The sequence below is a fragment of the Felis catus genome, chromosome D3 (genome assembly GCF_018350175.1).
Source record: "Felis catus isolate Fca126 chromosome D3, F.catus_Fca126_mat1.0, whole genome shotgun sequence".
Classification (NCBI taxonomy): Eukaryota; Metazoa; Chordata; class Mammalia; order Carnivora; family Felidae; genus Felis; species Felis catus.
The window spans coordinates 6,975,413-6,994,090 of NC_058379.1; the positions used below are offsets into that span (position 1 = coordinate 6,975,413).

General features: G+C 41.4%; 1 protein-coding gene across 3 annotated transcripts; it reads right to left on the reverse strand.

Moving 5' to 3' along the window:
- Positions 1-1,119: 1,119 nt before the first annotated feature.
- On the reverse strand, positions 1,120-13,921 carry DENR (density regulated re-initiation and release factor). Of its 3 annotated transcripts, none has more exons than XM_011287842.3 (8): positions 13,786-13,921; positions 12,843-12,957; positions 7,546-7,565; positions 6,759-6,843; positions 4,937-5,020; positions 2,559-2,675; positions 1,520-1,659; positions 1,120-1,412 (listed from the first exon to the last, which is right to left on the reverse strand). In XM_011287842.3, the coding sequence occupies exons 2-8, from the start codon at positions 12,946-12,948 to the stop codon at positions 1,368-1,370; spliced, it is 597 nt and encodes a 198-aa protein (XP_011286144.1). In that variant the 5' UTR covers positions 12,949-12,957; positions 13,786-13,921; the 3' UTR covers positions 1,120-1,367. The 3 variants fall into 3 exon arrangements, with proteins under 3 accessions (XP_011286144.1, XP_011286146.1, XP_011286145.1); XM_011287844.3 differs by having other exon boundaries at positions 13,742-13,896; XM_011287843.3 differs by lacking the exon at positions 13,786-13,921 and adding an exon at positions 8,644-8,705 and having other exon boundaries at positions 12,843-12,958.
- Positions 13,922-18,678: the final 4,757 nt, after the last annotated feature.

The window sequence follows — 18,678 nt, forward strand, 5'->3', positions numbered from 1 at the left end:
ATCAGATACTCATATTTAGTAAAATTCACAGTTAATGCAGAATTTCATTTTCTTAATTAGCATCTTTATTACACATTTTTTCTAAGATTTTTATTAAAAAAAAAAACACTCATTCATTCAACGTTGTAATTTGCAGGACAATAAACAATGGGTTCTAAATTTCTTAAAGGTGTCCATAGCAATTTAAAATACCAGGAGTCTTCTTTTCAATTTGTAGCACCTGACTTAAGACCTTTATTAAAAACAAAGTTTAAATTCATTTAGTGCATTCATTAAAATTCGTTGTCACTGTTTCCCTTGAGAAAGACTCATTTCAATTGTTATTTCCCAGACTACCTATATATATAGAGAGAGAGCATGGGTGTATATTCTTTTTAATTGGGTAGAATTTTATTCTCAGAATTTATAGCTAGAACAAGAACTTGCAGCATCTCTGAATGGTCATTCACTCGAAACAATGGTGATCATGTATAAAATGGATTTGGGATCTGACCCCCTACTTAACATCACCAAACATGTTTCCGAAGTATTCTTGGAAAATATTTAAAAATATATGAAAATTCTACCATATGGTGCACCTTCATTCTCTAACCATTTCCCAATTGTTCATTTATATCAGTTGCAATTTTTCTATGAGTAACATTGTGATGAACACCCTCACCCACAGTTCTAAGCAAGAATGATTCTATCTTTAGGATAATGTCAACTAAGTGGCTTACTGGGTCAGACTGCAGATGGTTTTAAGGCTTTAGTATACTTTACCAAATAATCTCCAGAACTGAACAACTCCTACCAACATTAAGTTAATGTGACCACAGAGTGGACTTGGTTGGTAACAATGAAGCAAATTCAACCACAAATCTATTTGATGCCCAAGCATCTCAAAACTATCACACCAAAGAAGCAAGGAGACAATCATTAATGGTGATGAAGCCAAAATCCAAATTCTTTAAAACATTACGCGGCTTTAAATCATGATTTAATTAAATCACGACTATTTTTAAGAAAATTAACTCATTAAATCATGATTATTTTAAGATAAGAAACAGAAAAGCTTTGCACAAAAAATCTAGTGTTTTTCCAAAAATAAAAAGTTAAAAAGAGAAAGAGAAAAGTCAGTACCAAATGACCAAAAATTTTTATTTGACTAAATTCTATTTCATGCATAAGCATGACAGTCTCCCCTGTTTATTAGACTTTGGCAATAAAAAAAACAAGCAGCCTTATACAGAACAGTGAAAATGCCAAGGGTGAGGGTAGTCTACAGTTTTACTGTAGGATAAATATATATATTTTTAAAAGGCCTCTCTCCCTTTGGCCATATCAACTCTCAGTTCAAATCATTAAATAGAGACAAATTTTCAAAATCACTTCTTTACTTCTCCAAGATCTTCGATGCTATCATCATCCACCTATAAAACACAAATAATTACATCTCGTGAATTGTGGTATCAAAGAACACGGAAGAATCTTGCTTTAAAAACTTATTTCCACAGGTGCACACATTCTACCTACTCACCTCTGGCCATTTTTCCTGAATGACATCAATTATGTCATCTGTAAAGTCTCCCTGAATGATGATTTCATCCTCTCCTGTCACTGAGGCACCACAGGAGAATTTTTGAGCAAAAAATCTTTGTGCTTCTTTTAGATCAATTTCTGTTATTTATTAAAAAAGAAATAGCAAGACTATAATTGGAATCGTATCAAAGACATTTTTCCATTTTTAAATTTAATCTTCATCTTAAATTCATAAAACAGATCACCTTAATGGGTTCTGTATTCCTTTCAGAATAATTACAAACTACCATAGGCAGTGGTCCTAACAACTCAACTCATTATTTTCAAGGTCAAATAAAGCTTCAGTACATAAAAACAGCATTTTTCGTAACTCATATAGTAAGACCCAAATAAATCCAGGAACACATTGATTCCAAGCATTATATGTACATTTCCAAGTACAACAAAGTTCCTTTGTTTATCCCTTTTTACAAGACAAAAATTTACAGCAGGGAAACAAACCTACTATGATTGTTTTTTAACCTGCGCTGTCGCAAGAAAGGACTCTGGTTTACAATTTTGCTGTTCATTCAAGGCCTCCACGAGAAGCTCTGAAGCAGGACACTGGGCCAATATCCACCTTCCCTCACCCTCTACTGTCATTCCCAGAGGGCACGAGCCATTTTGCTACTCTTTGACATCCAAGCCTGCAGGGACAGAGGCGCAATACTGATAGGCTTCAAAAGATATCCTACCTAGCCCTTCTCATTCCACATAAAATGTGCCCAAGCAGGAATTCTGGGAAGGAAAAAGTTAAACTAGTCCCCTCTGCAAAAGATTTTTAAATTTCTTCAAAATTTGATTTTTGAGCTATAGTTAGAAATGCAAAATCTCATTTTGTATCTTCTTAGCAAAAAATAGATCTGTGAAATTTTCATGATGTCGGATGATAACAGAGAAAGAGACGGAAAGAGCAAGATAAAGGCAGGGAGAGGGAGGGAAGGAGGCAGAGAGCAAGAGAGAAGATAGTTCACACATCTTAAACATACTTAACTCACCAAAAGTTGCAAGGCCACATACTCTTGTTACATATTTCTTCTTTGCTCTGGGAATTTTGGCTATCGTAACCTTTTGTGGTACAGTCTTCTTTTTTTGCTTTATTTGACCCCTTCCACCTTTATTTATTAAAAAAGAGCTCAGCATTAATTGTTTCGTGTTTAACATACAGAATACTGTCTCTAAGTTTGTTAATTTTCAAAAGATACCAAATATTAATTTCTAAAGTTTCTTCTAATACAAAACTAATAAATACATGCATGAGTATTCATCCAATAAATACTAACTAATATGTGCCAGCCACGCACTGTATTAAGGACTGAGAACACAAAGATGAACAGAAGAAAATACAGTCCCTGCCCTCCAGGGACTCTCAGTCTAGTGAAGGGAGACAAAAAAAGCTTAATAAGTACTGCAACCTGATACATACCATAATAGGATCCATGAATACTGCACTACCATAGCTTTGCAGAGGAATGGCTTACTATGCTTCCAGAGGACAGAAATGGTTTCTGAGAAGAAATGGCATTTAAGTTCTTACAGAATAAGAACTGTCCAGATGAAAGCAGAAGGGCTGGAGAGACACAGTAAAAAAGGAACCCCAGAAGAAAGGAGCAAGTACAAAGATAAGAGAAGGCATTATATTTGAGAACTACGATTGTCCTGATGAAGGATGCTTACGAACGTGTTGCAGATAAAGCCAGAAAAGCAAAAGATAACCTACCGGTCATTAAAGGACTAGTGCAAGAAGCTGTTACTAGACTTTATATCGAAGCAGAAGAAAAGCCACTGAACAACTATACAGGAGTCAAATTACCAGATTTAGGTTTTATGAGATCACTCTACAGTGTGGAGCGTGAGCGTTTGAAGAGTAAGGCTGACAGGGAGGCCACTAGAGGCTCCTACATTAGTTCAGATGAAAATTAATCAAAATCTAACAAAGTAGTGATAACAGCAATGGTGACTAGGCACAGGATAAAGAGAGTAAGGAGAAGAAACACAACAGAATTTAGAACTGACTAAAAGGAGTAAAGAAAGAGGACCCAAGAGGAGTCTCAGGTTTCTGGCTCGGATGACTGGATAAAGTATGCTGTCATTAACCAAAACACATAGATTTGGGACTTAGTAAGGTTTTTTGGCATACTGCTTTTGAGATGCACATTGCCCGTCTAGAGACAGAGGCCAGGAATTTCAAGCGTACTAGAGGTACAGGAATCTCAAGTGTGGAGTGGTGTCAGCAGAGAGGGATGTGAAAGAATCACTCAGGGAGAAAGCTGCAGAATGAGAAGGTATGAGGGCCGAGGACAGGATCCTGGGAAATACAGCTCTTTAGGGACAGATAAGAAGAGAAGTCTGTATAGAAGACCAAAGAGGAATGACAGGGAGAATGAAGAAAGAAGTCTATCACGAAAACCAAGGCAGTACATATAGCATTTCAAGAAGTGTGTGCTCGAACACTCTTTTTGGTTAGGAATTACTGAGCCACTGATGACCCCTATTAGAGGAATTTCAGGGGCGTGACAGTCAGCTTAGGATGGAATGAGGCATGAACAATGAGGGACAGAAGAGCAAGGATGTGAGTCCAGTCTTACTAAAGAAGTCTGGCTAAGAAGGGCAGGGCAAGGAATAAGGTAAAGACACGGACTTTTGAGGGAATTTTTCTTGAAAGATGCAAAGTCCTTATTAATAAGATAATTTTAGTCACAGGGGAGAATAATTAAGGAAGAAGAAACAGGCAGGGACAAGATCCAGAGTACAGGAATTCATTTTACAAGGAGGAGAAATAAGTATATGCAACAGTTGTTTTAAAAAAAATTCAGGGGCGCCTAGGTGGTTCAGTCAGTTAAGCGTCAGACTTCGGCTCAGGTCATGAGCTCACAGTTTGTGAGTTCAAGCCCTGTGTAGGGCTCTGTGCTGACAGCTAGGAGCCTGGACCCTGCTTCAGATTCTGTGTCTCCCTCTCTGCCCCTCCCCCACTCACACACTGTCTCTTTCTCAAGATAAACATTAAAAAAATTTTTTTTAATTCAACTGAGCTGACAACATGAGAGAATAAAATCTTTTATAAACATCCTCACTCCAACTAAATAAAATACACAGGTAACGAAGTTTTCAAGTCATAAACAAGGTGGTTGATTGCTTTTTATATATGTACGCAGCAAATAAAGCATGTTTTCGTAGGTCCAATTTACTGATAAAGCCCAAATCATATGACATCCAGTCATCTTGAGAATATGATTCTGTCTCATTCTGTAGGGTATACATATGGAACTAAAATAGCAGGTAGGTATTGCTGCCTTTGGGACTGTCTTCATTTCGTATTTCCTCTGGTAGAGGGAAGGTGTGTTTATATAAATCACGCCACAGATTTAGGCCTTACCTCTCTTCTGCTTTTTCTTCTCTTCTTCTTCCCCTGCTGTGCCTTGACCCTCACTAATTCCAGATTCTTGTTTGGGCGAATTTTCTAGATTTAACAATTAAATCCAAAAGCATTAACAATCACTTTAAAATCACCTTAAAACATCAACTCTGAGCAACTTCTTATACAATTAAGACATCTTGCCAACAACCGAGCATGTCATTTATAAAGCAAATGATTATACTGCTAACTTCTTATCGAGTCTAATTCTGGTCATTATGGTAAAGTGTATGGTGATAGAAGACAAAATAAAGTCTTGGACGTGAGAGGATTAGGATCCTTTTAGCCACATGAAAGCAGCATAAAACACTCAGACCCTGCAGGAGTGTTTAGCATCTAAACATACTATCTAGGTAACAGGAAGTCTGATCCTGAGTAAGACGACTCCCTCCTCAGGTCATATCATGACCTACACAGCTCATGTCCAGGGCTGACCATGACCATGCAGACTGACTGTAACAACCAACTTTAGGGTTCTTCTCCGACCACGGACAATGACTATGTAGCTACTATCCAAAAGGGCCTTAGGGATTGTGCATCTTGGAAACAATCGGAAAATCAAAACAGCAAACAATGGAATAACGTCAGTACATCTGATAGGCCTGTTCCCAGCCCAGGCTTTCCCTTCTTCCTGCCACTGCCTTCATTTCCAGCAATCTTGTAACAGAAGCCAACATTTGAACAAAATGAAGAAATCTGCTCCTCTGCAGGCTTCCTTTCCTCTGGCAACAGCAACTCCATTTTTCTAGTTGCCAAAACCCTGGATGCCTCCTTTTCTCACATCCCACATGTAACACATCAAAAAACCCTGTCAGCTCTACCTCCAAAACATACTGAGAATCTGACCACTTTTCACCACCTCCACCACTACCATTCTGGTCAGGTCGTCATGGTCTCCCGACCTGATCATTGCCACGGCCTCTCACCTGCCTGTGCCCCTCTTCAGTCTATTCTTTAGCACAGCAGCCTAAGAGATGACGCTGAACAAAAGTTAGACCTTACTGCTCTTCCGTTCAGATCTCTCCAATAGCTCATCTGATTCTGAATGAAAGCCAAGACTTGGCGTCGAAGGTGTGGTCCTCCATTACTTCTCTGACTTCATCTCTGACCCTCCTTCCCCTCCTTCCATAAGCTCCAGACAAGACATAAGCTCCTTGATGTTTCCTGAATATGACAGGTAAGCTCTTGCCTTAGGGACTTTGCACTTGCACTGCACCTGGAATGTTCTCCCGGATATCCAAATGACTCACTCCCTCCCTTCCTTTAGGTCTTTGTTCAAATGCCGTCTTTTCAGCAAAATCTTCCCTGCCCCCACCTAAAATTTCAGATTCCCTTCCCAACAATTCTTATCTCCCCATTCCCTACTTATCACTATTTAACATACTTATTTTGTCTTGTTTTACCCTTCTAGAATATCATTTCCAAAGAGTAAAGCTTTTGTTTACTGCTTTATCCTCAGCATCTAGACAATGTGTAGTATATAGTATGCTCACAAGAAATAATTTGTTAAATGAAGGAGTGAAAATACATATGCCCCTAAACTATTACTCTTGTTATAAGAAAGTTGTTCTAAGCTATCTGTGAGAGATAAGACACATGAAGCAGTGTGTGATTCTATATAAGAAATTTTAACCCAAGAATGTAAAGTGGTTTTAAAGTCAATAGCTATAAATACAATTTTGTAATATCCTACTAAAGGAGCTCATTCATATCTTTATAATAATGCCTTATGTGCATTTGTTTCAGGTACAGAAGTTTTGATGAAAGAAAAAAATGTTCATACCTACAGTAAGTTTTGCAAACTCATTTGGAAAATTCTTCTCTAACCACTGTCGACATTTAGCGACATCAGGCATATATTCACAGTACTGAGGGAGGCAGGGAGGGGAGGAGAACAAACTGAGTCACAACAGAACATTTTCAGTCAACCAGTACATTTTAATTAAAAGTCATTTCCTAAAGTTGCTATATTAAGAAAGATGAAACTAACTACTCCCACCTGACATCTTATCCACAGGAATTCTGTGTTCCACCAGGAAATGCCCCGTAAGAAATTAGAATTTAAAAAGGATTAGGCACCTCCTCACTGCGGTACTTTATTTTCTCTCCAGCAAACAGAAGGGCCATTAGAAAAAGGAGCAAACAGACAAAAACAAGCATGCTTATTTTTGCTTTGGGCACACAGGTGTCTCACTATTTCTGACTTGCCCACAGAGCCTGACTCAGAAACTTACTAACAGAAAATCTTATACATAATTTAATTTATGCTCTCCTCCGCTTAGACATTAGATTCTGGCTTTAAGGCTACTCTTGCTTTATTAGCTAACGATTCATGAGTTCCATGCAAAAGTCCAAACTGTCTAGTCAAGTGCAAGTGATGTACACATGATTCAAAGTCTAAAGAAAACAATTTGTAAGACCATAAAATCATTCAGTTCTCTACAAAAAGCTGAAACTCTACAATTAAATGATAGAAAATGAAAAATTAAAAAAAGCTCTCAGGCTAGCTCTAAAGTCAATAACCTCAAATGCAGAAGTTAAAGAAACAAAAGAATTTTAAAAGAACTTACCTCTGTTGGTAATGAGCAGACTGGGGAAATGCAGAGAAAAGAAAGATTAGAAAATTTAAATATATATAAACACACAGGGCGCATCGTAACTTTTATTTTAAATTTGACAAAATGCTTCATTTCTACTTTTCCTGTAATTCTGAACCACTTTTCGAATACCACCCATGCTTTTTTTTTTTTTTTTGAGGTAAAAGGCACATGATTAATAAAAGTATTATCTTGATTTTTTTTTTTTTTTAATTTGAAAGAAAGAGGGCACTCCCGCAGGCATGAGCAGGGGAGGGGCAGAGAGAGAGGGAGACAGAATTCCAAGCAGGCTCAGCACTGTCAGCACAGAGCCCAAGGCGGGGCTCAAAGTCACTAACTGTGAGATCATGACCTGAGCTGAAATCAAGAGTTGAACGCTTAACCAACTGAGCTACCCAGGTGCACCAAATTGTATTTTTTATCTAAACAAGATTCTATCCCTCAGCTGATGGAGCATCAAACTATACTATCCTGTATATCTTAAGGTTTTCCAGAAACACTTCAATGGGTCTGAAGCTAAGCTGAGAACAAGTAAAGCTTGAATGAAACTGGTTATTTATTTTTTTTTAATTTTTTGACAGAGAATCTTAAACAGGCTTTACTCACAGCACAAAGCCACACTGGGCTTGATCCCATGATCCTGGGATCACAACCTGAGCCAAAATCAAGAGTCAACCAACGGAACCACCCAGGCACCCCTGACAATTGTTATTTCTTTTGATAGCTTTACCACAATAGCCACTAGTTTTCATTCGTACCAACACATTTATAGACTTCAATAGCACTTTTGCTACCACCTCTTTGCAGTTAGTATTTCTTTTTCTTTTTCATATTATGCTACACAAGATTATGCAACTGTAAAGCTACAGGGAATGCTGGTTCAAGCTCATCATTGTTGTACAGGCTAACGCACTAGAAGAACTCAAAAGGTTTCCCAATTTTAAATATAATTCTGTTACTGGGTCAATTGCTTATTTTGTTTTTATTTCTAAGGTGACGAATGGAGTAGTTCAGTGTGTCCAAGATCTTGAGATTGGTGAGGGAGAAGAGGGGTGGTGCGCCATTACTCACAACAGCAATTATCTTTATGTCCATTATTATGTGTCATCATCACAACCCTGGAGTAATCACACCTGTATTACCGAAGAGAAAGAGGAGACTTCGAGTAAGTAACCAACTGCATCTGGTTAGTAAAACAGGATTTGAACCCTGGTCTGTTTCTGAAGCTCACGCTCTTAAGCACTGAATCGGATTACATGACACACACAGGTAGTGCAGCTGTGTGCCAGACTCGTGACAGAGGTATGCCTTCTCCTCACCTCACTATTTTATAAACGAAGCTCTCAAAACAGGTTAAATAGCTCAGCCAATGACAAAGGTGGTATGTGGCAGAAGAAAACTAGCAATCTAGCACCTCTTTATTTCAAGTGTAGAGTTCCTCCCACCAAAGCACTCCCTGGTTAGCTAGAGATCTGAAAGTTCAAATACCAGTAGGTACAGACATCCAGCCACAGTTCAGGATATAATTATAGGTTAAATGCCATTACAGCAAATATGAAAGCTATATAACTTTGTACGCCATTTCAAAGACTATTCAGTTCAACAAAATTCTAATACAATGTAAAAATTTGGACAAGTCTTCCGGGTTCACTGTTACTTGCTTTCAAAGTCAATTTTGGGGCGCCTGGGTGGCTCAGTCGGTTAAACGTCTGACTTCGGCTCAGGTCACGATCTTACAGCTTGTGGGTTCAGGCCCCGTGTCAGGCTCTGTGCTGACAACTCAGAGCCTAGAGCCTGTTTTGGATTCTGTGTCTCCATCTCCCTCTCAGCCCCTCCCCGACTCATGCTCTGGCTCTCTCTCTCAAAAATAAGTAAACATCAAAAAAAAAAATAATAAAGTCAATATCTCTTTTTGCAAACTGTAGCTTTTCAACACAAAGCGCTAGCAGTTACCATCAAACTTCACATCACTAATACTGGAAAAAACACGAAGAACAAAGCATCATCATCCATGAGACCTTCTGTATGGTCTGAATGTTTGTGTCCCCTCAGAATCAGTATGTTGAAATCCAACGTGATGGTATTAGGAAGTGGAGCCTTGTGGAGTATTATTCATTCTTCTCAACAGCCCTCTGAAGTAGGCTTTTTAATGGATAAGGGAAATGACCAAGGGAGTAAATGGCTGAGCTGGGATTCAAACTCTGATGGACTTCAGATACTGAAGTCACAATCCTGAAGACACACTGTCTCCCGAGAAATGACCTCATCCTACCTAGCCTTGTTCCTCACTCTACACCAACCAGCACTCTACTCCAATCAGCCCTTTCTTTTCTTTCTTTTTTTTTTTTTTTAAACTTTGTATCATGTTTATTTATTTTGAGAAAGAGAGAGAGAGAACATGCCTGCATGCGTGGGGGAGAGGCACAGAGAGAGAGGGAGAAAAAGAATCCCAAGCAGGCTCTGCATGATCATCACAGAGCCCAACACAGGGCTTGATCTCAAGAACAATCCCATTGGGGCGCCTGGGTGGCACAGTCGGTTAAGCGTCCGACTTCAGCCAGGTCACGATCTCGCGGTCCGTGAGTTCGAGCCCCGCGTTGGGGCTCTGGGCTGATGGCTCAGAGCCTGGAGCCTGTTTCCGATTCTGTGTCTCCCTCTCTCTCTGCCCCTCCCCCATTCATGCTCTGTCTCTCTCTGTCCCAAAAATAAATAAAAACGTTGAAAAAAAATAAAAAAAATAATAAAAAAAAAAAGAACAATCCCACAGAACCATGAGGTCATGACCTGAGCTGAAATCAAGAATCAGGCGCTTAACAGACAAAGCCACCCAAGCACCTCTCCAATTAGCCCTCTCTTTTCCTTTCCCCTGAGGAAATCATATTAAATCTTACCACCATATTGTTCTTATGAATTCCTTCGCTTTTCCTTAGAATTCTACCCATTCTCTAAGGCCTCCCATTTCCTTGGAAAGTTCCCTATTTCCCTCTGAACAAAGATCCCGCCTTTTCCTGAACTCCTAACTCACAGTTATTATCAGTATCCTCTAATTTAGAATTTAGTATTTCTTTTTTTTTTTTTTAATTTTTTTTTTCAAGGTTTTTTATTTATTTTTGGGACAGAGAGAGACAGAGCATGAACGGGGGAGGGGCAGAGAGAGAGGGAGACACAGAATCGGAAACAGACTCCAGGCTCCGAGTCATCAGCCCAGAGCCTGACGTGGGGCTCCAACTCACGGACTGCGAGATCGTGACCTGGCTGAAGTCGGACGCTTAACCGACTTCGCCACCCAGGCGCCCCTAGAACTTAGTATTTCTTAAGTGCTTCTCCTAGAAGCGGACCATAAACTCATTGAAGAAGTAACCCTGTGCCTAGTGCCAGGAATATCAATACAAACTAAGGAGGAAAATGAAAATAAACCTCTCTTAAAAACATTAGGAACTTCTGGTCAACACAAATTATTACTTGGGTGCTTGCATATTTAATGGAATTGTTCAAAAGTCACCTTAGCAGTGACATAAACAATTTAACAGGATGGTGTTCGTATACTGTATTTCATCAGTTCTAAATTTTTTTTTCATTTTTATAGGGATGCAACTTATAATTATGACAGGTCAGTCTGACAGCTTTTTTTTCTTTCTGGTGGAACATAAAATAATGGTGAAGCTTATAAAATATGGAGCCTTAGATGAACAACAGCTCTTAACTACATCTGACCGAGATAAATAAAGCATACTAAACTAGTACACTCCTCTAATAATAACATTTATTGTACTACATTCTCATGTTAATTGCTATACCAGGACCTTTATACAAATCACTTGACTTAGGATATAATCATCATTTTCATTGTACAGACCTTAAGAAACAGACCTCCAATCCTTTACTGAATTAGGTAACTTGCCCAAGGTCACATAGCTGGTAATGCTGGAGTCAGGATGCAAACTTTGGTCTGTGACTCCAAAGGCAAACAGTTATCACCAAATAGGATCAGTATCATAACAAAACTCAATCAACCCTACAAAAAGTTCAGGAGAACTTACACTTACTGAATTCCTTACACTTACTGAATTCCTATATTCTTACTAAGGTATTCTACAATAATTTTTACTATCAAAGTAATAATAATAATTCTATCAATTTATTGACACTAAATGTCATTGTCAAATGTCATTGACACTAAATAACAAATTGATGAAATTTTAACTCAGTGACATCACCTCTTTTAGAGTGACATCACTCTATTATACTCCAAAACCATGGACCTTTTCACTACTTATTCACTACTCAGTCCCCAGCACCTAAAACATTGCTAGGCACACAGTAAACGGCCAAAAACATTTCCTGGGGCTCCTGGGTGGCTCAGTAAGTGTCCGATTTCATCTCAGGTCATGATCTCACGGGTTCGTGAGTTTGAGCCCCATATCTGGCTCTACACTGTCAGCACAGAGCCTGCTTGGGATCCTCTGTCTCGTGCTCTCTCTCTCTCTCTCTCTGTCCCTCCCGACTCATGCACACATACGCTCTCTCCCTCTCAAAAACAGACATTAAAAAAATATATTTCCTGAAAAAATTAATATTTACCTGCCCTTTTGCTATCTTGTACCTTCAAATTTTTCTGAAACCTTCCAAAATGCTAATAAAATTAGGGCATTTCAAACTCATGGATGTTCTATATTGAAAATGAGGAAAAGCACTCGGAGAATCCTGGTTTGAGCTAACATGTAGATTATTAGTCAAACCAAGAACACTTTCCTTAGACTGTCCTCCTACCCATCACCCCAACCTATCATCTTCCATTCCCTACTGACACCCGCCCTATACTATACCCTGTGCTAATACAAAGTTGCTCATTTCTCCAGAGACATGCATCAAGCCTTTTCTTGCACAGCTGTTCACTTCATCTGGGACGCCCTTCCCCGAGTCCTCATCCAGCCCTTGTCATCTCTTAAGACTCCATGTCTTCCAAGACGTCCTCCTTTCATAGCCAGATGAGCAAGTAACATTAGGCTGAAATAATTTATTTGCACGTCTCTAGTCCTACTGGACCGTAAGCTTCTCCAGGCCAAGTAGCAAGACACAAGTCGCACGGGTTGGGAAAATCTATTAAACCATGCCCCCCTCTTCACCTCTACCCACCCTCCCCACCCCCAGGTAAGGATTTACCAAATAGCAAAGACGAGAAAAGGATTACTAGAATCCAATGAGAAACTACTATGACAATGCATAAAAATCAAAAGAGTAAAAGCCACTTTCTGCTTTGTAACACTTGCCTCCACAGTAGAGGACTCGAAGTGGGTAGTCTGCATCTAACTTGGTATTGCCCCTCGGCTCTCCTTTGCAATCATGCCCACCGGATTCAGAAATATCAGCAGCCATCTCACAAACCTGTAAGCAAGGAAAATAACACATTTTCACTCTTTTGGACCAAGACCCCAGAGAAGCAGTGTTCAAACGTAGTCTCACCTCCTCCTCCCACGAGAAATACCTCAACCCTACATCTGTTTCAGTTCTGTTCCCAAATGAAGGATACAAGCTCCGTGAGGATTCATAAAATATGAGCAATTCTGGGTGCACCATTACCAGCTCCACAGGTCTACAGGGAAGCAAGTGACCGGAGCTAGAGGACCGTGAAGGATGGGGGAAAGGGACACGAGCGAAAGAGGAAGCAGTGGGATAACAGGATGGGGAGAAGGATCCGTAGTGACGGGGCAAAAGGTCTGGGGGTGCTCTGGAAGGGATGCAAACTGCAGCAATAAAGGCCACAAAGCAGCTGGACGAAAAGAGGCTGGAAGAGCCTACGAAGAAGGGGCGGGTGACTGGAGGTGCCCCCCATACTGGGTGTGGGGGCAGCTAAACGCCAAGGGAGGGACACAGGAATCGGGAAAGGGGTTGGAAGTGGGAGGGGGCGGGGAGACCAGAATCTGAAGAGAGAAAATGGGGGCAGAAGAATCAGGAAGAGGCAGAATGTAAGAGCACTGAGGCGACAAGGACGGCCAGGTGTTAGGGGAAGACGTGAGGCGAAGGGGCAATCCCGGGGACACCAGAGGGGCCCATGTGGGCGGGGGTGTGGAGACGCTCGGCCCGGCCCCCTTCCGCCGGGCAGCACCTCGGCTTCCCCCACGCTCTCTACGAGCTTCTCGGAAGAGGGAGAGGCACGAGGGATCGTTACCCAGGCGGTCGCACAACCCCCGCCGCCTCCGCTCCCGCCACTACCGCCAGCTGAAGCGACACATGCAACTCCTCTTCCCCGGCCAGGGCCGCCTGAAAGCCCGTCTGCCAGCCGCGGTCCCGCGAGACAATAAGCCTTTATCGCGAGATTCAGGCCGCCGCTGGGCGGCTGTCGCGAGACGCCTGGAGGCGGAGGCGGAGAGGAATTGGAGAGCATGCGCGTTTTGCTCGGGGGCGGGGCCAGGCCTCCAAGCGGCTGACAGCCAGTAGGCGGTGCTCGCTACCCGCGGGAGAGAACTGGAGGTGGGCGGTCCGCGAGCGGAAGCGAACGCTGATGGGAAAGCGGGGACGTGCGCCTAAGTCATCAGTGACTCCTTGTTAATGAGCTGGGGAATGTTATCCCCCGTCTGGGGTGCATCCTGGAGTCCTGACTAACCCCCCCCCCCCCCAGCCTGTTGGATAAGTCACTCCTCCGCGGGGAAATGGCAGCTGGAAAAGGCATTTCGTTTCAACACCTTTCCCTACATTGGCTGAATTATTCTTGAAAAGATAGTTATCAACATTATTTAGATCGTTCTCATCGCCCATAATCTCACCATCCTAACAACGATTTTCATCACCTTCCTCGTGTTTACCTATTCTTATATGTGTTGCAAGTTGGAATTAATCTCTCCCCTCTCAGGCTCTCCCAAGCAGCCGGAAACCTGGTAGACATAACCACACATGGGGCGTGTTTGCTTAGCTTCCATACAGTTGTCTCATTTGGGAAAATCCCTAACCGTACTCCACCTGAATCCCGTTTGTGAAATAGGAGTAATAATACTACGGTGCTTGTAGAGTCATGAGGGTTAGGAAAACGATGACCAAAAAGTGCATTGTAGCTGGTGGAGGTTGCTCTTTTGTATTTTGTTCTGCCCTGTGCCTCATTCCCCTCCTTCCCGGCCAACTTCATTTGCCACCACCACCCTTAAATTTTCTGCTTACAATTTACTTTGTGCACAAAGCCATCTGGCATAATCTTTCCCACCAGGCTGTGGTCTCCACTCTGACATCATTTTCTAAATAAGAGGCCCCAATAGCATTCGATTCCCATAATAACTTCCATTTACTGACACCCACCTTCTACTATGTGCCAACAACCTGCTCATTTGGGGATACAGAGTCCAGGTGGATTCATTTCACAAAATTTTCTTGATGTGGAGAACAAATGCGAAAGGAAATATAGATAAAATTAAATTTCCTTATAACCTGCAGCCCATTGGCAAATATAATATTTGACAAGAATAATTGTATAAGTATCAACAAGTATAATCAGGACGAGCAATTGAACTCGCTACTGTCTTAATGTTAATACTTTGCTAGAGGCTAAAACCACCTTAGCTTGACAATAGATGGCCTCCAGGATCCTGGGAGTCTTCTTTAGCACACGAAAGTCCCTTTGGAAACTTCCCTTTGTCTTTATCCCACCCCCACCCCCCAACTTCAAAGTATGTCATCAGTCACGCCTCACAGCCCCAGTGCAGCTTTCTGCCCATGGTGCTGTCCCTGTGCTTTAATAAAACCACTCTTTTGCACCAAAGATGTCACAAGAATTCTTAGCCGTGGGCTCTGAACCCCACCATTTCAAACCACCTCTCTGTTATGCACCAAGTACTGTGCTAGGAAATGGGGGTACAGTGAACAAGGGACAAAGTCCCTACTCTTGCTAAATTTAGCAGTCTTAACAGTGTTAGCTGACTTAATCCTTACAAAAACCCTGTGAGGTATTACCTTTAATTTCCAGATGGTAAAATCAAAGCTCAAGCGTGGAAATGAATTCAGTTCACATGTGTTTAAGATCACACAGCTGGGGCGCCTGGGTGGCTCAGTCGGTTAAGCGTCCGACTTCGGCTCAGGTCACGATCTCGCGGTCCGGGAGTTTGAGCCCCGCGTCGGGCTCTGTGCTGACAGCTCAGAGCCTGGAGCCTGCTTCAGATTCTGTGTCTCCCTCTCTCTGACCCTCCCCTGTTCATGCTCTGTCTCTCCCTGTCTCAAAAATAAATAAACGTTAAAAAAAAAAAAAACAGATAAGATCACACAGCTAATGCAATCTTTCATTGATCTTAAGATGCACATTTTTTCACATTTTAATATCTCATATTGATGAGGGAGCCAAAGGCAAGCTGAGGACAAAGCACAAGCTAACACCTACCCCCAACCCCAGGTGGGACATGTGTGACATTCCTCAGGCACTCCTGGCTGCCCAAGAACAAAGGAAAGGGAAAAACAAATAACTGATAGAGATCACAGTCATGAAGGACATGAGTCTCCATCAGTTTACAAATGTCTTAGTAAATTACAGGAAAAGGCAATCTTTTTAAAAAATGTTTTACATTTATTTTTGAGAGAGAGAGGGAGATTGAGAGTGCGCACAAGTGGGGGAGGGGCAGAGAGAGAAAGAGACAATCCGAAGCAGGCTCCAGGCTCTGAGCTGTCAGCACAGAGCCCAACGCGGGGCTCGAACTCGCAAACTGTGAGTTCGCGACCTGAAGTGAACTTGGACGTTTAACCCACTGAGCCACCCAGGTGCCCCAGCAATCTTTTTTTGTTAATGTTTGTTTGTTTGTTTGTTTATAGCGGGGGTAGGGGCAGAGAGAGAGAGAGAGAGAGAGAGAGAGAAATCCCAAGGAGACTCTGCACTGCCAGCACAGAGCCCAACACTGGGCTCAATCCCTCAAACCCTGATATCATGACCTCAGCCAAAACCAAGAGGCCATCTATCACTGACACAGCTCCGGTCAATGAGATACAGCAGCTGGTAAGGGGGGGCATCCCTTCTGTCAGGAAACTCTGTGAAAGGTTTCTAAATGGACCGAAATATCACATTCTCTTTGGTGTCATCACCATCTTTCACAATCTTTGAGCTATTTTACAATTTTGTAAGTTGTAGAAAACTGATAGAAATACAGTTGGCTCTTGTCCATAGAAATGCAAATGAGTCGTGTCTGGTGGAGCTGCAGTGGATTATTTCTCTGTTGGCTAGTTTTCCATCTATTTGTAAAGTCACTGCTTCATTCCTGATTGCCGACGTGGGAATATTTTCAAGAATTCTCCTTTGAATTGGTTTTAACATCTTATACTGATTTCCTTATTAGTTAACAAGTGAAAGAAAATATTTGGCACATGTTTATTTTATGATTACATGAGAGTCATGCTTTTATTCTTTTAGAAATTCATCATTTAATGCTTCTCAAGTAAAAAAGCAAGGCCTCATGTTTAAAGAAAGAAAACAAAGCCTTGACCTTTCTCTCTTCATTCAGACCATGAGAACATGAAACATGAGCCATCTTGGAACCATGAGGGTCTAGCTTGAGAACGAAGGTACTCTATCAAGAATTTGGGACTGGAAATAGATAAAAAGCCTATGTTCCGGATAGCATTGTTGAGTCATGGTATCAGTCCTTGACTGCCTCCCTTCTGGGGCTTTCTATTGTGAAAACTCCCTGCTCCCCACCCCCCACCCCCCCATGTGTTTAAACCAACGCAGTAGGGTTTTCTATCATATTGCAGAATGCATTCCTAAATTATACTATCAGAAACCCAGAAAATAAAGAAGGGAAAGAAGGGAAGGAATGAAGAAAGAAAGAAAGAAAGAAAGAAAGAAAGAAAGAAAGAAAGAAAGAAAGAAAGAAAGAAAGAAAGAGAGAAAGAAAAAGAAAGAAAGACCAGATACTTCCTTTAGCACAAGAGGGAAACCTGTGGTCAAGCAAGGCATGACTGAAAAAAAGAACAAAGCTGAGCCCTGACTGAAGGTCGATGGGGAAATAATATTGTTGCAAGACCAGTCATTCAGAGGAACCATGGACGGAGGGGCATTCTGACACTCAACTTTCTGAGAACTCCTCTAGCAAAGAAAAGGAAAGTTTGCCCTGGGCTTCTTGAAGAAGGAGGGATTTCTTGCCATATGTGACACCTTTTTAGGAGATCACCAATTTTCTCAAGAAGTCATGGGTTTTATTTTTCCCTTCTTGGGGCTAGCTTGGCCCTTAGCCAGACATTTACTACCACTTGGTTCCTTCTGGGCATTTTCCACCTCGGGTGGAGTGGATATTTGTTGATTGTCTTTCTAGCATCCACTCTCTGTAATAGACCCACCTTAGTTTGGAAGGGTTTGTCTCTCCTGCATACTATACCCATGTGGTCCAATTAGACCTTCACAACCCCCCATCCAGAGATGGAGCATGTGACCCAGGTCTAAGGCAATCAGCACGTGGTATCCTGTTAGAAACGATGATTACGTAATTCAAAGGTGGACTGATTGGAGTAAATTCCAGCACCTTTTTGAGGAAGCTTCTAGAAAAGAATCTCTCTCCTTCCCACTGGACCTGAGTCTCAGAAGATGCACAATAGAGTTACTGGCAGCCATCTTGTCACCATGTGGCCTGAGAATTGAAGTCCATATGAAGGACAGCAGAGCTGAGAGATGGAAAATGTTTGGCCCCTGATTCCGGTCACATTTGAGGTCAGCTCTAAACCTGGACCTGCCAGTTGTAAAAGCTAACAAATTCCCATTTCTGCTTGGGCCAGTTCGAATTGGAGTGTCACTTTCAAATTAGTTGTGATGAACACATAGGTTTGGGGCTAGGGCAGCCCTTACAGGGTTTATTAAGACTTGTTCTAGCCTAATGTTTCCCAACATTTTTTCCTGCTCTGACACACACAATAGATTTTATGCCCTTGCAGAGCATAATCTTGTTTAAAAAAAAAAATCTACGTTTTGATGAAAGCCCTAAATAACTGCAAAGATGTAAAGCATTAAAATAATTTATAACTGGGTCGCCTGGGTGGCTCAGTTGGTTGAGTATCTGACTCTTTTTTTTTTTTTTTCTAAGTTTATTTATTTTTGAGAGAGAGAGAGAGAGAGAGAGAGCTCATGCTTGGGGGAAGGTCAGAGAGAGA